Source organism: Arvicola amphibius, chromosome 10 (genome assembly GCF_903992535.2).
Source record: "Arvicola amphibius chromosome 10, mArvAmp1.2, whole genome shotgun sequence".
NCBI lineage: Eukaryota > Metazoa > Chordata > Mammalia > Rodentia > Cricetidae > Arvicola > Arvicola amphibius.
This window is the reverse complement of record NC_052056.1, coordinates 63,688,826-63,707,580: the sequence shown is the minus strand read 5'-3', so window position 1 is coordinate 63,707,580 and position 18,755 is coordinate 63,688,826. Positions and strand designations below refer to the sequence as shown.

General features: G+C 49.1%; 1 protein-coding gene across 2 annotated transcripts; it reads right to left on the bottom strand.

The window, feature by feature from the left end:
• Positions 1 to 1,233: 1,233 nt before the first annotated feature.
• On the bottom strand, positions 1,234 to 12,555 carry Cpn2 (carboxypeptidase N subunit 2). 2 transcript variants are annotated; one of them, XM_038345893.1, is made up of 2 exons: positions 12,418 to 12,555; positions 1,234 to 4,301 (listed from the first exon to the last, which is right to left on the bottom strand). In XM_038345893.1, exon 2 carries the CDS (start codon positions 4,296 to 4,298, stop codon positions 2,655 to 2,657), a length of 1,644 nt encoding a protein of 547 aa, XP_038201821.1. In that variant the 5' UTR covers positions 4,299 to 4,301; positions 12,418 to 12,555; the 3' UTR covers positions 1,234 to 2,654. The 2 variants fall into 2 exon arrangements, with proteins under 2 accessions (XP_038201821.1, XP_038201819.1); XM_038345891.1 differs by having other exon boundaries at positions 1,234 to 4,298.
• Positions 12,556 to 18,755: the final 6,200 nt, after the last annotated feature.

The following is an 18,755-nucleotide window of genomic DNA, read 5'->3' as shown; positions in this document are numbered from 1 at the left end:
AGGTGGAAGCTGAAGGATCAGAGAAGCAGAGCGGCCACTAAAGAGCTCCTACCTACCGCTACCATTATTCAGACCAAAGGGGCGAGCCTGTCTCCATGAATCCTCAGACTGACTGCTGTCTCTATGAAACCTGAGACAGAATGCTCACGTGCTCAGACTACCTTGAGCTCCTGTCTCTCCCACCTTACATTCCTCTCTCCACCCAGCCATACCACTCCTGCCTCCACCTCCCTAGTGCTGGGATCAAAGGTGTGTGATTCCCAAGTGCTAGCTAGGATCACCTTTGGGTGAGCTCTGTTTTTGTTTTAGACAGGTTCAATCTCTCATAGCCCAGGGTGGCCTTGAGCTCACAGAGATCTGCCTGCCTCTGTCTCCTGAGTGCTGGGATTAAAGGTGTGCGCTACCACCACCTGACCTCTATGGCTAACTAGTGGCTTAGCTCTGCACTTTGATCTTCAGGCAAGCTTTATTTGTTAGATTACAAACAAAATATCACTACACAGGCCACTGTGGACAGCACCCCCCTGGGCAGGTGGCCCCTGTGAAGTGTAAGAAAGGCAGCTGAACATAGCCTGACAGCAAGCAGTGAGCGGCGTTCCCCTACGGGTCCACTTCAGTTCCTGCCTTGAGTTCCTGCCCTGACTTCCCGCAATGGTAAGAACTCATAAATCAAATAAAACCCTTTCCTCCCCCAGGCTGGGTTAGTTTGGTCGATGTTTCATCCCAACAGAAACTCAACCAGAACAACCCCTGAATGCCAGGCCCTTGGCACTTCCACACACAGACCTCTTTGTGTTTGGAGGTTACTTCCCAAACTCCTGTCTAATTTCCCTCCTGGGCTGTGAGCTGGGGAGCCACAGTGCATCTTATATCTCAGTGAGTGGTCGTGTGACAATCCGGGGGAGGGCATGTGAGCGAGAAGAAAGGGAAGATGAAAAGAGTGCGTGCCAGGAATGTGTTTAATTATCATTGGTTAATAAGGAAGCTGTTTCAGTCTATAGCAGGGCAGAATATAGACAGGGCAGAGAGAGAGAGAGAGAGAGAGGAGAGAGAAGAGAGAGAGAGAGAGAGAGAGAGAGAGAGAGAGAGACAGAGTCAGGGAGACGCCATGTAGCTGCTGAAAGAAACAGATGCCAGAACCTTACCGGTAAACCACGAGCCTCATAGCAATATATAGAATAATAGAAATGGGTTAATTTAATATGTAAGAGTTAATTAATAAGAATCCTAAGCTAATAGGCCAAACAGTGTTTTAATTAATTAAGTTTCTGTGTGATTATTTCGGGTCTGAGTGGCCGGGAAACAAACGAGCAGCCTCCGACCATCCACTGACCTAAGGATGGGGCACGGAAATGTGTGAGAACACCCCCAGCTCCTAATCTGGACTTGCCATTCTGCTGAATGGGAATCGGGAGTTGGTGTGGGGACACTGTTTAGATGTTCTCTGGTTATGGGAATCAGGAGTTGGTGGGGACATTGCTTAGATGTTCTCTGGTTATGGGAATCGGGAGTTGGTGTGGGGACACTGCTTAGATGTTCTCTGGTTATGGGAATCAGGAGTTGGTGGGGACACTGCTTAGATGTTCTCTGGTTGATCATATAGAGGTCGGTGTGCAGCTGACAAGTGCTGAGTCTGAGATGAAGATGTGAGGCCATTGGTGCTGCGGAGCCCATGCCCTGAGTGGTGGCTGAGGAACACCCCAGATGGGGTAGCAGAGACATCTTAGAAACCAGAGGAAGAAGAGAGCCGTTCAGTGACTGAGCAGCTCAGCATCAGATGCCCTGAAAGCCATGGCACAAGGCAGTTACTCCCAACTACCAGCTCCTCTCCTCCCCTTCCTCAGGCTTTTGCTCCCTCCTCAGGGAACAACCATCTTGTGGACTGAACAGGCAAAGCCACACTGCCCTCCTGAGAGCCACGCAGGCGGGCTCTGCTGGCTCAGGCAGCACCTCGCCTTGATTTCTCCTGGATGCAGCTTGAGAGGTTGCCAGGACGATACCGTTTCCCCGCACACCCCTGCCCTAGCCTTTTCTAGTCAGCTCAGCTCCTCTGACATCCCTTTGCTCTCTCTATCATGAGGCTAGAAATGGCTTTTCATCTATCAAAGGGATGTGGCCTCTACTTTGTATAACTATAGTAGTGGTGAACAAATCTCAAGACTAGATTCAAATCAGGGAGTAGGGTGGGGTTAAATAATAGGAAAATATTGTTGCCGGGGTGTTTTAGTCTCTAGACCAGTGTTCTCAACCTGTGGGTCATGACCCCTTTGACAAACCTCTTATCTCCAAAATATATTTACATTTATGATTCATAACAGTAGCAAAATTACAGTTATGAAGTAGCAATGAAAATTATTTTATGGTTTGGGGTCACCACATTGTGAGGAACTGTATTAAAGGGTCACGGAGTCAGGAAGGTTGAGAACCACTGTTCTAGGCCATGGTGTGGTTTCCAAAGTTGGGTTGAGGAAGCCCTTGTTAGGCCATAGGCTCCAAGAGTGTGTAGTGAGGAAGACGAAGAGACACTAGGTGAAGCAGGCCTCACTCCTCCCTACCCTGGAGATGCAGCCCATGTCCCTTACATTAGCTTCAGACATTCAGCTCCCCTGCCTCAAGAAGTCACTAGTTCAGGCTTCTGGATCTATTTGTTGCACTTAGGGCCCAGCAGCTTGAGCCTCAATAGACACAACGACCCTCATGGAGCCACAGCTTGACTTTAACTCCCACTCCTGACTGGAATTGTAAGCCATTGCCGGGGTGTCCGAGCCTTGTCTGGAAGACAGCTGGATGCTCAGCCAGCGACACTGGGCCTCCTCACAGGCGAGGACCACAGTGCCCTCAGGGTTGCTATAAATGCACTGGCTGCGGGCTGCCCTCCCCTTCACTGCCAGATCCCACCTGCCTGCTGGCTCCCTGTCATCCAGCCCCAGGGCCAGGAAGCCCAAGTGGCCCGGGGTGACAGGGCACACCAGCTGCTCCTTCTTCAAGCTGGGCACCAGCTGGCCCTTAAGGTAGGCTGGGCCTGAGCAGTAGGTACGGGTGTTTAGGATCTGGTCGTTGTAGAGGCGGATCCAGCTCGTGAGGTAGGCCAAGTGGCAGTCACACTGCCAGGGGTTGCCGGACAAGGCCAGGTTGAAGAGGTCGTAGTTGGTGTCAAAGATGCCCCCGGGGAGCATGGTCAGCTGATTCTTCGACAAGTTCAGCTGCTTAAGCCTGGACAGGTTCTGAAAGAGGGCCGGGTGCAAGGCCGTCAAGTTGTTGTTGTTCAAAAAAAGCCTGTCCAACTGCTCGAGGTCCCTGAAGACATCCTTGGGAAGGTGTGTGATGGCGTTGTGTGCAAGCGTGAGGGAAACAAGGCGGGACAGGTTGGCGAAGGTGCCCTCGGCGATGGCCTCCAGCTGGTTGTAGGACAGAGACAGGTGAAGCAGCCCTGGGTTGTGGGTGAAGAGGGTGGCAGGCAGAGCCTGCAGCACGTTGCCCTGCAGATTGAGATAGGTCAGGTTGCAGAGGGAGGCAAAGATGGAAGCCGGCAGGTGTCGGATGGCGTTGTGCTGCAGCCACAGATTCTCCAGGCTGAGGAGCTGGGAGAACACCTGTGGGGACAGCTCCGTGATGCTGTTGCTGTCCAGAAAGAGTTCCTGCAGGCTGCCCAGATTGCCCAGCAAGCCCTCGGGGAGGCTGAAAAGCATGTTGTTACTCAGCTTCAGTATCTGCAGGCTGCTGAGTGACTGGAACAGCCCCTTCGGGAGCTTGCTCAAAAGGTTCTGCTCCAGGTTGAGGGTTCTCAGGTATTGCAGAGGCTGGAACAATCTCCCAGGCAGAGTCTGAAGCTGGTTTCCCTGAAGCTGAAGGGACTCCAGTTTGTCCATGTGGTGAAAGAAGTCCTCAGGCAGAGCCACCAGCCTGTCAAAGTCCAAGGTGAGCTTCCCCAGTGAGCTCAGGTTAGAAAAGACGTTGGCACTGATATTGGAGAAGGGGCTGCCTGTCACCTCCAGGTCCACCAGGCTGGGCAGTCCCCCAAAGGCATCAGGCTCCAGGTGACGGACCTGAGTGTTGAGGAAGACCACCTTGGTCAGGTTGGGGCTACTGTTGAAAGCCCTGGTCCCCACTGTGGTGAAGGCAGTCTCCATGAAAACAATGTTTGTGACGTGTGAGGGGATGTCCGGTGGAATGGTGGCCAGCTGCTCATCTGAGCAGAATACCTCTCTGTCAAAGCAGTCACAGCCCACAGGACAAGGCTGGGTGGGCCTGGTCAGCAGCAGGAGTGAGGCCCAGCACAACCAGACTCCTGGAAACATCTTCTGGATCCAAGGATGACAGAAAACAAGACAAAAAGAGTGTCTTTAATAAGGGCATCACGCCGCAGTGCCCAGAGCACTGGAAAGTGACCACCACTCTCAGGACAAGCTCAGGCTGCAAGCAAGAACTGGCCTCTTCAAGGAGGCTATGGTTTTGGCAACAGTTGCTTGTGTGATCCATTGCTGGGGACAGAACCTAGGGCTGTACATACTAGGAAAGCTTTGGCACTAAGCCCCAGTCCCAGGTTGTGTTTGAGCACCTTGTTCAAACCACTTACAGACAGTAGTGGCCTGGTTCTTATTTCCTGGAAGCAAAGGTGTCAGCCACCTTACCTGTTCAGATACCCTACAAGTTAGTGGTCATGACAAGAGCAAGACCTGGTCTTCTAGAGCGTCCGTGTTCTTTTCAGATTGGAGAATGATATGCAAAGAGTCAAAAAAGCAAGGGAGAGGGGCACAGGCTGTGCCAAATTATTAGGGATAATATGTAAAATATGGGCAGATTAGCCCTAGATTGGAAATTTCTAACCCAAAATCCTTCTTGATTTCCAGATCTCAGCATACTTCAGAGCATGGCTAAGAGGGGTCCCTGCACCCTGATCTTAGTTGGGTGACACAGTGCAGGGACTGGGCTCCTCAGAACTGTACCCAGTGCTGCCCTCGCTGCCTTGCCTGTCCCCCGTGGTTCCAGTATCAGGGAACTTCCTAGGGCCCAGACACAAAGGCTCTACAGGAAACTCAAGAAAACCAAGCTTCATTTACTATGTATTCATTAAAAAACAAAAAGGTTGAGCTGGGCAGCAGTGGTGCAGGCCTTTAATCCCAGAACTCAGGAGGCAGAGGCAGGCAGATCTCTGAGTTCAAGGCCAGCCTTGTCTACAGAGTGAGTTCCAGGACTGGCTCTGTAGCTACTGAGAAACCCTGTCCCAAAAAAACAAAAATAAATAAATAGTGTAGTAATGAGGAGCGGCGGGCCGCATCCCACCGCCTGGCTAGCTTAACCCCTGAAATAATTACACAGAAACTGTATTCATTTAAACATTATATCTAGCCTCTTCTTGGCTAATTTTTACATCTTGATTCAAACCATTTCTAATAATCTGTATAGAACCACGAGGTCATAGCTTACCAGGAAAGATTCAGCATGTCTGACTCTGGCAACTTCATGGCGGCTCTCCCTGCCTGCCTTCTTTCTCCCAGCATTCTGTGCTGTCTACTCTGCCCACCTTTTGATAAGACTGCTCTATCAGAAGGCCAAGGCAGTTTTCTTTATTCAACCAATGAAAGCAACACATAGAAAGAAAGACCTCCTACATCAAAATAGTCTAGGATGGAGGTGCACGCCAGTGTGCACACCAATCACAGCACTCTGGATGCTGGGGCAGAGATTGGGGGGGAGTTTTAGTTTGAAGTTGGAAGTTTTAGGCTAGCCTCGGCTACCTAGTAATCTCCTGCCAACTCGGGCTGTCTTGAGAGGTGCTGGCTAAAAGCGAACTACAGAAGATGCCGTCAGCATCCACTAACAGATCACAGAGGAATGCTGCAGCCCCCAGTACATTTTGTTTAGTCACACATAAAAACTGGGACTCCCGTATCGAAAGCCCACATTTCAGAATTATCTAGGAACAGGAGGTTCACCTTCCCACCCGGCAAGACCAACCGGGCCTCAGCAGCCCCTGCCTGTCAGAAGACAGGCACTCTGCGACCCACAGGGGGATCTTCTCCCCTGTTTACATGACTCGTGGAGGTTCCAACCTCACGAGTACAAATCCCAGGCTCAAGACTTTCTAGTCGAGTGACCTGAGGCGTGTTGTTATCTGCGCTTCAGCTTCCTTATGTGCAGGCAGGGGATAATAACAGTCCTGACAACAGCACAGTGATTGTGAGCACTGGTTGAGCACGCTCAGATCAGGGACACAGAATGAACGTGTAATCAGGAAACTATGCTGACTGTTAGGTTGAAGGGCACCGTCATGACAAAAAGACTATTTGAACAACAACAGCAAAGATATTTTATAACTAGAATACATGTGACTTGGCAGAAAATAAATAAAAATCAAAGAAGCCAAGAAAATACTCGGGCTGTTTCTCTGCTGCCCTCTGCTGGCAGTCAGGAGTGGCGCCTACAGACTCCATCTGATTCCTTGAGTGGAGCTCCACAGGCGGGAACAGCTTCCGGGCAGCCACCCTTCCCTGCCCTCAGACCCTCGCCATCAGCGGGCTGGGAACATGGCCTAGAGAGCTTATGAGACTAAGAGACGTGCAGGTCTTGCTGCTAACATGCCGAAGGGGGTCCAGTTGCCCATCACCCTCCCTGACTAAAGGTTCTCAAAGGAAATTTCCAGAAAAAGGTCCCTCCGAATAAAAATCTATACAACTCAGGGGATGTAAGGGTCCCGAGGGCCTTTTTACGGGGATAGTAACTGTGGAGGTCGCATGAGAATGGCCCCCCATGGACTCATATATTTGAATGTTTGCTTCCCAGCTGATGGACTGTTTAGGGAGATTAGGAGGTGTGGCCTTGTTGGAGGAGGTGTGTCAGTGGTGCCCACACCAAGCCCAGTTTCTCTTTCTGTCTGCTGCTCAGGGAGTAGATGTGAGCTCTCAGCTACTGCTCCAGCACCAGCCTGCCTGCCGGCTGCCGTGCTTCTTGACCTGTGATCACAGACTCACCCTCTGAGACTGGAAGCAAGACCCCAACCAAATGTTCCCTTCTAGAAGTTGCCTTGTTTGGTATGTCTCTTTGCAACAATAGAACAGCAATGAAGACAGTGGTACAAACCAGGGTCCCTCCACAGGCCTTGCAGCAAGGAAACACGGAGTCATGCTTAGAAGTACCACAAAAGGACAGCCAGGGCCACCTGAGGACAGTGTCTCCCATTGAGCCACAAGGTTGGCCCAGTCTTCCTCTCACCCCTTTAGCCTGGGGCCTACTCCAGATACTGTCCTTAGAAAAAAGGACTTGAGAGACTTCCAAGAAAGGCAACTGTCAAGAATCCAGACATTAGCTGGGCAGTGGCAGCGCATGCCCTTAATCCCAGCACTCAGGAGTCAAAGACAGGTGGATCTCTGTGAGTTTGCAGCCAGCCTGGTCTTCAAGCGAATTGCAGGACAGGCTCCAAAGTTACAAGAAAAACCCTGTCTCAAAAAACCAGAAGAAGAAAAGGAAAGTAAAGAAAAGAAAGAAAGCCGGGCGGTAGCAGTGCACACTTTTAATCCCAGCACTCGGGAGGCAGAGGCAGGCGGATCTCTGTGAGTTCGAGGTCAGCCTGGTCTACAAGAGCTAGTTCCAGGACAGGCTCCAAAGCCACAGAGAAACCCTGTCTCGAAAAACCAAAAGGAAAAAAATCCAGAAAAACAAGAAAAAGAATCCAGACATTGAAGGAAACTATGACCCTTGGTCTGGTGGCACAGATTCCAAGTGCAGCAGATCCACCCAAGTGTTGGGGAAGTGTCTAGCCTCTGTGGGGCTGTGGGGACATGGGTCCAGGAGGAGGACTGAGGGGCTGTTTTCCCCACTCCCAAAGTTCTCAGACATGCAACTCGCTCCTTTGAGAAGCCTGGAGAAGCCCAGCACACAGCAGCCAGGACTCCCACAGCAAGTGACTCAGTTTTAAGGGGTCAGGGTTAGGACCACATCTGTGTTCTAAGGGTCTTCACTGAGCCCACACGGCTTTCCTATCAGACAGGGAATGGGTAGGGAAAACAGGCTTGCTCTTCACAGTTACAGGTCCAGAGTTTCCCCACCCTCTGTCTGCTCACATCTCTTTTCGTTTGCAACTTGAAGGTCTGAGCAGACTCACGGCTTACAGCTGTCTTCGATGTTCCACAGGCTAAGGGCATGGGCTTCTGTGGCAGTCTGGGAAAGAGGGCTCTGGGAAGCTATCCACACTAGCGCACGTCCAGGTAACCGAGGCTTGGCTTAAGATAGCTATACAGATGGGCCTGTGCCCTTGGCTTTGTCAACTTCTCAATCTTTGGGAGTGTCCTTAGGAGAGGGGCCAGAACAGTGCCCTCTCAGGTTTAGAACAAGACTCTCCTTGTCTCATTCTACAGGGATGGGATGGGAAGACAGAGAAGAAATGATCCATTCCTAACCCTAGACTCGTTCCCATTCCAGAGTAACCAAGAGCTAGCACCCTGTAGCTAGACAGTATGGTTCTAATCCTGATTAGCTGTGTACTTTAGGCAAATTGTGCAACCTCTCTGTGCTTCGCTTCCTTCAACATTAAAGCAGTGAGCATAGCACTGTTTCCTATGTGGGGTTCTCTTGAGGGTAATGAGAGAATATACAGAAAATTCCAAGCCCAGAGTGGGTATGTTGTGAATTATTCAGCCTGAAACTGGCTACAGTTCTCCTGAGCTCAGCAAGGCTCAGCTCTGGTAAGATGTCATCAGAGGTTTGCTGTGGAAAACCTGATGAGCTCATGGGATTGCACCACCATGGAGCAGAGCGAGCCTTCCCACAGCCCCGTTCCTAAGACTTTTCTTCTCAGTGACAAGAAAGGCACAGACACTCAGAGCCTTTCCTTGGGTCCCCTTCTTAGCCCTCTCTCAAGAGAACAAATCACCAGAGACAGTGGAGGTCTGCACCAGAGGCCACAGCTGTGGAAGGTGCCTGCTTTGCATCTAGGGAATGACCACAACCATGCCCCATACTTCGACAAGTCAAGGAAGGGCATCTGGCCTTTCCCCCATACTGAAGTGTGGAATATTGTCTGATTATTTGGGTGGACTGGGTGCAAACAGCCTTCATCTTCTCAAACCACTCTGGGCTCATCTGTGCCCCTGGCTGCTTCCCACACCTGACTGCCTTTATTCTCAACCCGGCAAACAAATCTAAGGGCTGAGGGCCTCAGGCAGGTAGGTTAGGACTTGCACAGGCCCTCTCCGACCCCCCTTCCCCCACCACTCCAGGTCCACTTGAGCCCCACACAGTAGAGCCAACTCTGCGTTGGTTAATCCAGAACCATGGTGACAATCACAATAGTTACACTTGAAGTGCAACATTATTACTGCTAGTGTGGTACCCAAAGGAGACCACAAGCAACAAACTATCAAAAAATAGAAACCATGAAGCTGGGGAGATGGCTCAGCGACTAAGAGCACATACTGCTCTTCCAGAAGACCTGCATTTATTTTCAACACCCTCATGGGGTGGCTCACAACTGCCTGTGATTTCAGTTCCAGATTTCAGACCCCGCTGCCCTCTTCAGGCTTCTGCATACACACACACACCACACGCATACACATGGATACGCACGTGCGCACATGCACACAAATAAACACACACATGCCATGTGGGCACATACTCACACACATACACACAGACACAAACATACACGCATGCATACGCACATGCGTGCACGCACACACATGCACACATGCACTCCATGCATGCACACACTCACACACAGAGAGACACATGCGTTCGTGCACACACATATGCACTGCATGGGCGCACACACATACACACATGCACGCCATGCGTGCACACACTCACACACACAGACACATACACACACATATACGCATGCACGTACACACAGGCACAGTGAAAACAAATCTTTTTTTTAAGAAATAGAAGCAATCGGGCTGGAAAGATGGTTCAGTGGTTAACAGCATGTACATCTCTTGCAGAGGACCCCTCCTCCTCCCGCCAAGTTCAGTTTCTAGCACCCATGTCAGTAGCTCCAGCTCTAGGGAATCCAGCGCCCTCTCTGGCCTCCACAGGTAATTACACTCATGTACATAGGCATGCACAGACATAATTGAGTTGTATAGACTTTGGGTCTGGTAAACTTTGGTATTTGGTGTTTTTTATTTATTTTCAATTTTCATAATAAAGTTTATAAAATTAACAAAGCCTGAATGCCTGCCTTGAAGAGAATTAAAAAGAAAGCCCCAGTTCCTCCTGTCGACATCCAGGCTCTCTGAACAATTTTCCAGGTGAATCTAGATGCCCCCAACATTTAAGACCACTGTAATGCTGCCTACACTTGGGACCAACACAAGAAATTAAAGAGTTTTGTAATTCTAATGTTTTGTATCAATATTCTTTTGTGTAATGGATACAGTTTGGGCTATGAACGCTTAAGCTGATAGCTAACTTTAGGGAAATACAAGCAAGTTTCTGTTATTCTCCACCCTGCTTGTGTCATTTGTGAAATCAATAAAATCTAATCAGTTCTGAAAAAGACTGTTCTCTCTCTCTCTCTCTCTCTCTCTCTCTCTCTCTCTCTCTCTCTCTCTCTCACACACACACACACCCACACACACACACACACACACACACACACACCACACACACACCACATGTGTAGTGTTGCCCTCAACCTTGCCCAGAAAATGCTTCTCTCTGCAGGGGTCAGGGGTCAGCAGCTGAAGCAGAGACTCAGAACTGGCCACAGTGTTGATAATGAGTGATTACTGGGTGCTCAATCATAAATGGAACATCTCTATCAATAGCCCCACAAAGCTGAAGGGACATCTCGAAGAGGGGATGTAAGAACTTAAAAGCACACAGATGGGGAAAAGTGACACGAAATACGACCATGACATGGATGTCACCCTCATGAACCCACTGCAACCACGGTTACCGTCAGAAGACTGCACCAGGTCAAACCAACAGGATTAATCAGCGTTCCAGCAGGCATATTGACCGGACTCAGTGGGTTATTTAAGAAATAAAATTGTCAAGGACATGAAGGTGGGCGGTGGATGTGTGGGGGATACCTTGGGGGAATGAGGAATCTTGGGGACAGATATGACCAAGATACATTGTTTACATGTGTGAAACTAACAAAGAATACATAAAAGATTTTCTATTGAAGAAGTGTCCTAGGACATCTCGTCCTCGGATCCTCTCTCACTCTTGGGAGTTCTTCCTTATTTTTCCTTAATAAATCTACATTGGCTCTGCTTACAATTATGAACGTATTTCTAAGCATTTTAAAATAATAAACACATCAGCTTTAAAGTGAAGAACAAGAAAACTGTTTTATAAAATGGAGGTAACTTTGTGAACCACAGATCCCAGGATCCCCTGGACAGTGTGAGGCTCGGCCCCACACACAAATGCCAACTCCAGCACCCTACAGTAGAACTTGCTGGTGTGTAGCCCTCAGATCTGGCATCGCAAAAAGATCAGGGTAGCTTGGCTCTTTGCTGCACTGGTTTTGTGGGGAAGCTGGCACTTTGACATAAGAAGGCGTGGACTGGGCGTGTCACTTTCCCATTCGGCCACACCTCCAGCCCCTGAGTAATGCTGCAAATCGCCTGTGCCTACCACTGTTCCCTATCACTGCCTGCTTCTGCCCTTCCCACCCTTCCAAGCCAGTAGTCCCCAGAGAGCCTTCCAGACTGCCTTTCTTCACCTGGCATGTCACTGCTGTCATTCGCAGAGTGCTGGACCCCAAGGGGTCAGGGTCCTGAAGTATTTTCATTCCCAGCTCTGCATCCCAGCACCGGGCTCAGGGCTGGGCACAGGAATGTCACTAGGCTGAATGAACGGAATATTTGTGGCTCTCTGTGGCCACTCCCTCATCTGCTTAATGAAGTGGGCAAGCACTCGGCTCTGTCAACCTAGCCAGATCTGTGTTCAAATTCAGACACTGTACTTACCAGTTGTGTAGACTCCAAAGGTTCTCCTCCCCATCTATCAAAGCCTTAATTTCCTCATTAGAGTCCTTAAGGTTGAAATTAGCCCCCCGTCAGTCAGACAGCACATTTAATGCACTGTATAGTGCCTGGCCAACATTCCATTTAGTTCGGGAGTGAATGTGAATGTCATCATCTAAGCCTGATGTGGGATGAGAAGGGGACAGCGTTAAGTATTCCAGACAACGGACACCAACCAGGGTGGACCATGAATATGTGACCATGCTGCTGTCCCCCCATTCACAGCCAGTTCCCCGAGAGCCAGGACTGGCCATCGTCCCCCATTAGAATCTCCCTGGCACACCTCCCCTGCCCCCTCCCAGCCAAGGCTAGCTGATCCACTGAGGGGCTTCTCCTCCCAGGGGACTCAGCTACTGTGGCCTTCTGGGTAAGATCAGCAAGTCCCTTTCCAGATGTCCCCACATCACCCACAGACCCGGGATGGAGGCAGGAAACCTACCGTGAGGGGCCGGGCAGTTGGGGCCAGAAGCCCTGTTTTTCTCAGAAGCAGAGCAGTATTTCATGTGCCCTGTGCTCAGCTGAATCCAGCCTCATGCTGACCAAAGTCCTGGGAAGGGTTCCTCCCCCTCGTGTGGATTGACTGTTCCCGGAATGACACCAAGGTCACTTGGGCAAGGCCTCTGAAGATTACAAAATGACCCTGAATGGTTCCCATAGACAGATGTCCCATAGGGCCAAAATCCCAGTGAGACTATATATAGGTTTGACAGCTCTATGACCCTAAAATCCACTATACCTTAAAAGGTACCTCCAGAAACTGGGCGGTGGTGGTGCACACCTTTAATCCCATCATTTTGGAGGCAGAGGCAGGCAGATTGTGAGTTTGAGGCCAACCTGGTCTACAAAGTGAGTTCCAGGACAGCCAGGTCTACACAGAGAAACCCTGCCTCAAAAACAAAAGTCCCTCCAGGCTGCATTACACTGAGATGAGGGGCATTTCGTTTCAGAGGTGTGGGCTAAGAGGCCACCTGCTCAGCATTCAGTACTGCCACTAAGAGAAAGCCTAAAGATGTACTGCTCTCTTCTTACATATACACACACACACACACACACACACCACACAATAGATAGATTGATAGATAGATAGATAGATAGATAGATAGATGATAGAAGATAGATAGATAATAGATAGATAGATAGATAGATAGATAGATAGATAGATAGATAGATAGATAGATAGATAGATAGATAGATAGATAATATATGCATATATATAGTGTGTGTGTTGTGTGATGTAGGCATATGAGAGCGTGAGTGGATTGGTATATGGGCTTGAAGTGAGCATGTGAGGGTGTGAGTTAGGGTGTGTATATGAAGTGAACATGTGAGTGTGAGTGGAGGGGTGTGTAGTGAGTGTGTAAGTTGAGTTGTATGTGTGTGCGTGCACTCGGAAGCAGTATGTATAATAAAAATGAGAGTGACTGTATGGTGGGTATGATCGGGTGAGGGATGTGTCATGTGTGCATATGCATGCAATTATATATGAGTGTCCATGAGGTATAGCATGAAGGAGTGACCAAGAGAAGCAATATAATGCCTCATTGCTGGGAATCTATCATCCAGTGTAATCTGAAGCTATTTAACCAGTGCTCATTGTTAAGAAACTGCTGTGACTTATTACTTCTTTTGCATATGAACAGATGACATCCCACTGTTCAAAGGTCTAACCAACCAGTAGGAAGCACTTTCTTTCAGCACAGAAGAAGACGGGAGTCTTTTTGTTTGTTTGCTTGTGTTTTGAGACAGGGTTTCTCTATGTAGCCCTAGCTGTACTGAAACTCATGTTGTAGACCAGGCTGACCTCAAACTCACAGAGATCTGCCTGCCTCTGTCTCCTGAGTGCTGGGATTAAAGGCGTGCACTACCACCGCCCAGCTGACAGGCGTCTTTAAGAGGCAGACAAGCAGTGAACCTATGATGTGGGGTTACCCTCTGTATTCTGCGAATACCATTGGTTAATAAAGAAGCTGCCTTCAGCCAATGGCTTAACAGAGTAAAGCCAGGTGGAAAATCGGAACAGAGATGTAGAGAGAGTAGGCGGAGTCAAGGAGACACCATTTAGCTGGCCGCCAAGGAGCCAGACGCCCAGGAACCTTACCAGTAAACCACGAGCCTCGTGGTAAAATATAAAATATAAAATATAAAATAATAGAAATGGGTGAATTTGAGGTGTAAGAGCTAGCTAGAAAGAAGCTAGAGCTAATAGGCCAAGCAGTGATTTAATTAATACAGATTCTGTGTGGTTATTTCTAGTCTGGACAGCCGGGAACAAGTAAGCAGCCTCCGATAACAAACCCGGTGTACCCAGGCTCACCCTGGATGGTGTCCAACCTCATGGAGGCAGAATGTTTGCTTTGAGGAATGGCAGGGCATTCAACCCGCAAATCGGAGGCTCACACCCAGGCTGGCAGACAGCTGTCCTATCCTGTGCTCTCGGGGCCTTGGCTCCTCTAGAGACACAACTTGTCTCTCTTGTCCGCATGTCAGAGAACACAAGAGGAATCTAGGGCCAGAGCAGGGTTTGAATTCTGACTTTTCAAGGAACTAATCATAAGACAAGTGATTTGATCTCTGTAAATCTGTGTTCTCTCCCACGGGAGGCACTAGGGAAGTGTGTGTGTGTGTGTGTGTGTGTGTGTGTACCTATGTGTGTGTATATATGTGTCTCTGTGTGTATCTGTGTCTGTGTGTCCCTGTGTCATTTATATGTCTATGTGTGTATATGTGTGTATATGTGTGTCTGTTTGTGTGTCTGTGTATCTGTGTCTGTGTGTCTGTGTGTGTGTGTGGTCTATGTGTCTCTGTGTATGTGTCTGTGTGTCAATGTGTCCAGACCACAGACATGTGTACATATGTGTATGCAGTATGAAGGGATATTTGCATCAAGAGCTTTGGGGATCCTGCACAAAATAAGCATGCAGATTTGGCTCCTCTCCCCATTATGTGGAATTCCAGAAGCCTGTCCCAGGGGACTCTGGGTGATTAGGGGAGGGCAGCCAGCCAATAGTTCACAAGGTGACTCTGGGAAATTCATTGTATTGAGTTCACTTTTTTTATCTGTCAAAAGGGTCAACTTTCTCATAAAGGTCCCCTAGACATAAATGGTCTATGGACATGGTTTGCTACTGCTGTTCAGCCCCCATATTTTTCCCCAAAGACTTGTTCACCACCCGGAATCAAATTTTTGTGAAGAATCAACCCATCCAGGCCAGTTTTATAATGGCAGCAAGGGCAACATCCACAGATGTGAGACCCCTCACCAAGATGTCCACAGAGAATACACTTGTCCCGCGTATATGTTTATTGTTGATTCTGTGCACCAAAACTATCACAAGCATCATCTAGCAAAGTACAGACCCCCAACCCTGCCCACCAGGGCTCACATTCTATAAAACACCAGGGGTCTAGAAAGCTCTAAATGCACTCTCAAGCAGCTGGGACTATTTGCAAGGATTGTCTAGTAAGGCAAGTGTGATTGTTCTAGAACGCAGAGCAAAGGCAATGGGAGGCAAGTTCACTCTCTCCTTAGGGCCCTGGGACTGGGTGGTGTTTCACCCTGGAGCTTCCTGCTGCCCCCTCTGTTTGCACCACACTGTCTTCTTTCCTGAGATCACCATCATTCAATGGCCAGATCTGGTTCTGACCGTGGGGTCTGGGCCTGAACCTTAGAGTAGCTTGTAGCTAAGTCTAGAACACACACAAAGCCTGCTTCCTGACTCCAGTTACCTGCCTGCTCTTCATATCCTTCCCGAGGCTGGAAGCAGATTCCAGAGTTCCATCTGGATGCCTGTGGGAACTGTGTGGCTGCCAGTGAGAAGCTCCGAGAACCCAGATGTATGTGCATAGCCTGTTTCCTCTGGTCTCCTGATGGAAGCCCTAGACAGCCCACGAGACTTTGTACAGAGATGGTCTGCTGGGCACTGTACAGAAAAGGCTCCAACACAGGAGGATAGTGGTGGGACTAAACTCATAAGGATTCGAGAAGGTGAGAAGGAGCTGCACCCAGGCCCCCAGCATCTGTTAACATGGTGACTTTAGTTGACTTTATTAACTTCTTCCAGCATCCACTCCCCTCCCTGCTCCACATAAATGCTGGCAGTGGTAGTCCAGACACCAGTGAACAGAGAGGGTAAGAGGGCTGAACTCTGTGCTGTATCACAGACTTCTAGGGGCTACAGAGCTCATTCCAGCTCTAAGAATTTTGCAAATGCATCACCCTACTGGAAAGAACCCTCCACACAGTATTCCCAGCATCTCCCTCTCTGATTAGAAGATGTGGAGAAATCGAAAGGCCCATGGAGAAGGAACAGATCCGATGACACCATCTAGACACTGTACTGGGGAGAAAGGAAAACGCTCCCATGTCACTAGCACCTGTGTGCACATAGCTCACTGTCTGCAAGCTCCTAGGCAGGCCATGAGAGACAGCTGCTCCCAGGCCAGCCTTTGGGCCAGCAAGGTATATCACTGTCGTGGCCAATGTCAGAAGTGGTCACCGGCTCCAGGTTATAACTGGCAGGGGACCCTGGATACTGCAGATTCCAGCTCTCTCCAGCCCTAACTCCCTGAGGCTGGATGTAGCTCACAAGGATCATCAGATGGTTCTGGAGAACACAGCACCATGCCAAGCTTCTGTCTACAATAAAGCAGGCCCAGCTCCCTCTCTTCAGCTCAGGGCCCACCAACAGGCCAGTCAGCAGAAGCATGCTCACACTTTCTCTGGGGTTAGGGACAGCCTTGGTCCATGTGGCATCAGATTGCCTGGGGCAGAGTGTACTGGTTCTCACAAGCATTCTTTCTGGACTATTCTGTTAGGGAACTGGAGGGGAGGCTCTCTGTTGCCAAGACTCAGAGGGATTTCTTGTTTGCCCTGTAAGCACCACTGCAGGTTGGAGAATCATTTCCTGAGCCCTGTGGTCAGCTGGAGTCCTTCCCTCGTGGATAGGAAAACCTGACATTCTCTGTTTCACTGTTTTGTTTTCAAGGGAAGGTTTTATACACAGCCATGGCTGTCCTGGAATTCATTCTGTAGACCAGGCTGGCCTCGAACTCAGAGGTCTCCCTGCCTCTGCCTTCCAGTGCTGGGATTCAAGGTGTGCCCCCACCGTGTTTGGTTGTTTTGCTTCTACACAGGTGTATCAGTTGTCCTGAGAGAGCTAGGTCGCCTTGATCATAACTATTGAAAGTGTGGAAATAAACACATGTGTAGCAGGAAACACAGTCAAGGCAGATGTATTGTGACTGTCACTCAAGGAGAAAACTCTAAACTAAACCATTCAGCTCATAACCAGAACCCCGAGCAAAGTGAGCCCACGCCCTCATGTGAACTTCCAGCATGCCCTGCTATCTGCTGTCTCTGAACACCCTGGAGTCTGGCTACCAGCTGACTAGTGTTGATGAAGAATTTGACCACAGATCCTGGTTTCCATTACACTTGGTTATTCAATTGGAAGATCTCATCTCTGAGCTATTTTGCTTCCCCCAACTAGAGAACAAAAATTAGAAACAGATATGGGCATATAATACCCATACAAGGATGGGTTGAGGGGATGCGGATGTGCAGAACAGGGCTTGTTGGCAGGGAAGAAGTGTGATTGCACAGGCTACTGTAATTCAGATGCTTCTGGTTTGGCCAGCTCAGTTGCCTCTTGTCCTGACTGTACCTCTCTCTCTTTCTAGCTAGACCTTTGCAAAAGCTGCCCACGGAGGGGTAAGGGAGGCTTGGAGGATCCCTTCCTAGCCCATGGAAAGCTAGGAAGTCCACAGCGTCTCCAAAAGTCCTTCAGAACACGCTTGGAGCGGAGACACTGTGATGTCATTTCTTAGTATCACGCTGATCCCACAGATATCTATTGAGATTGGGAGAATTCATCAGGCTGTATGCTATCACTCCCACTTTTTGTATGAACATGATCCTTCAATACACAATCAGAAAGGGAAAATGAAGGGCTGAGTACAAGGACCCTGGGCAGCAGGTTGTGTCCTTTAGCCATTGTTAATGAGCTGATTTCCATGTTTTGTGACTGCGTGATTTTATACCATAAAGGGATAAGATCTTCGGAGGAAAACTGGTGGCTTTAAACGTTCTTCTCTAAAGGGCTGAACTTGTTGCAACAGATGCTGATGACAGCTCTGCCCAAGGGACCGACAGCAGAGGTGTCTTTCTGACTTATAGCGCATGCTCCAAGCCAGTGCAGTGAGCTAAAAGATCCAAACCTTCTCACGGAGAGAACTTAAGTCTGCCTTTGGCAGCAAAAAAAAAAAAAAAAAAAAAAACAAAAACAAAAACAAAAAACAAAAGGTAACCTCTCACTTGAGGGAACAGATTCAAGCCATGGCACAAAAAGAGAAGCAAGAAAAAAAAAATCAACTTATATAATACTTCAAGGCACGGGTTGTCCTGGCAGAGAACTATCTTATAACGTGAGCAGGCCTTGTCATCATTAAGTCTACAGAGGCTGAGAGGGGCTGGGTACAAGGAAGCTTGTTCTTGGCAGCAGTGAGGATTTGACAGAGGGTCCCTCTGAAGGATGCCTCTGGGGTTGCTTGTTTGTTTGTTTGTTTGTTTAATGACCAATTCGATTTCTCTGGGACGAAAAGGTCCTGAAATGCCTGCTTCTGTAGAAGACTCAGGGGCTCAGGACAAGATGGGGGCGTTTTCCCCCTGGGCCATCCGAGCTTGACTGTGTGGACCCAGGTTTGGAAGCTGAATGATCACATGCTTTGGTCCTCTGGTGTCATCCTTCCCCAGCCCTGCTTTAGCCTTAGCCTGCTTCC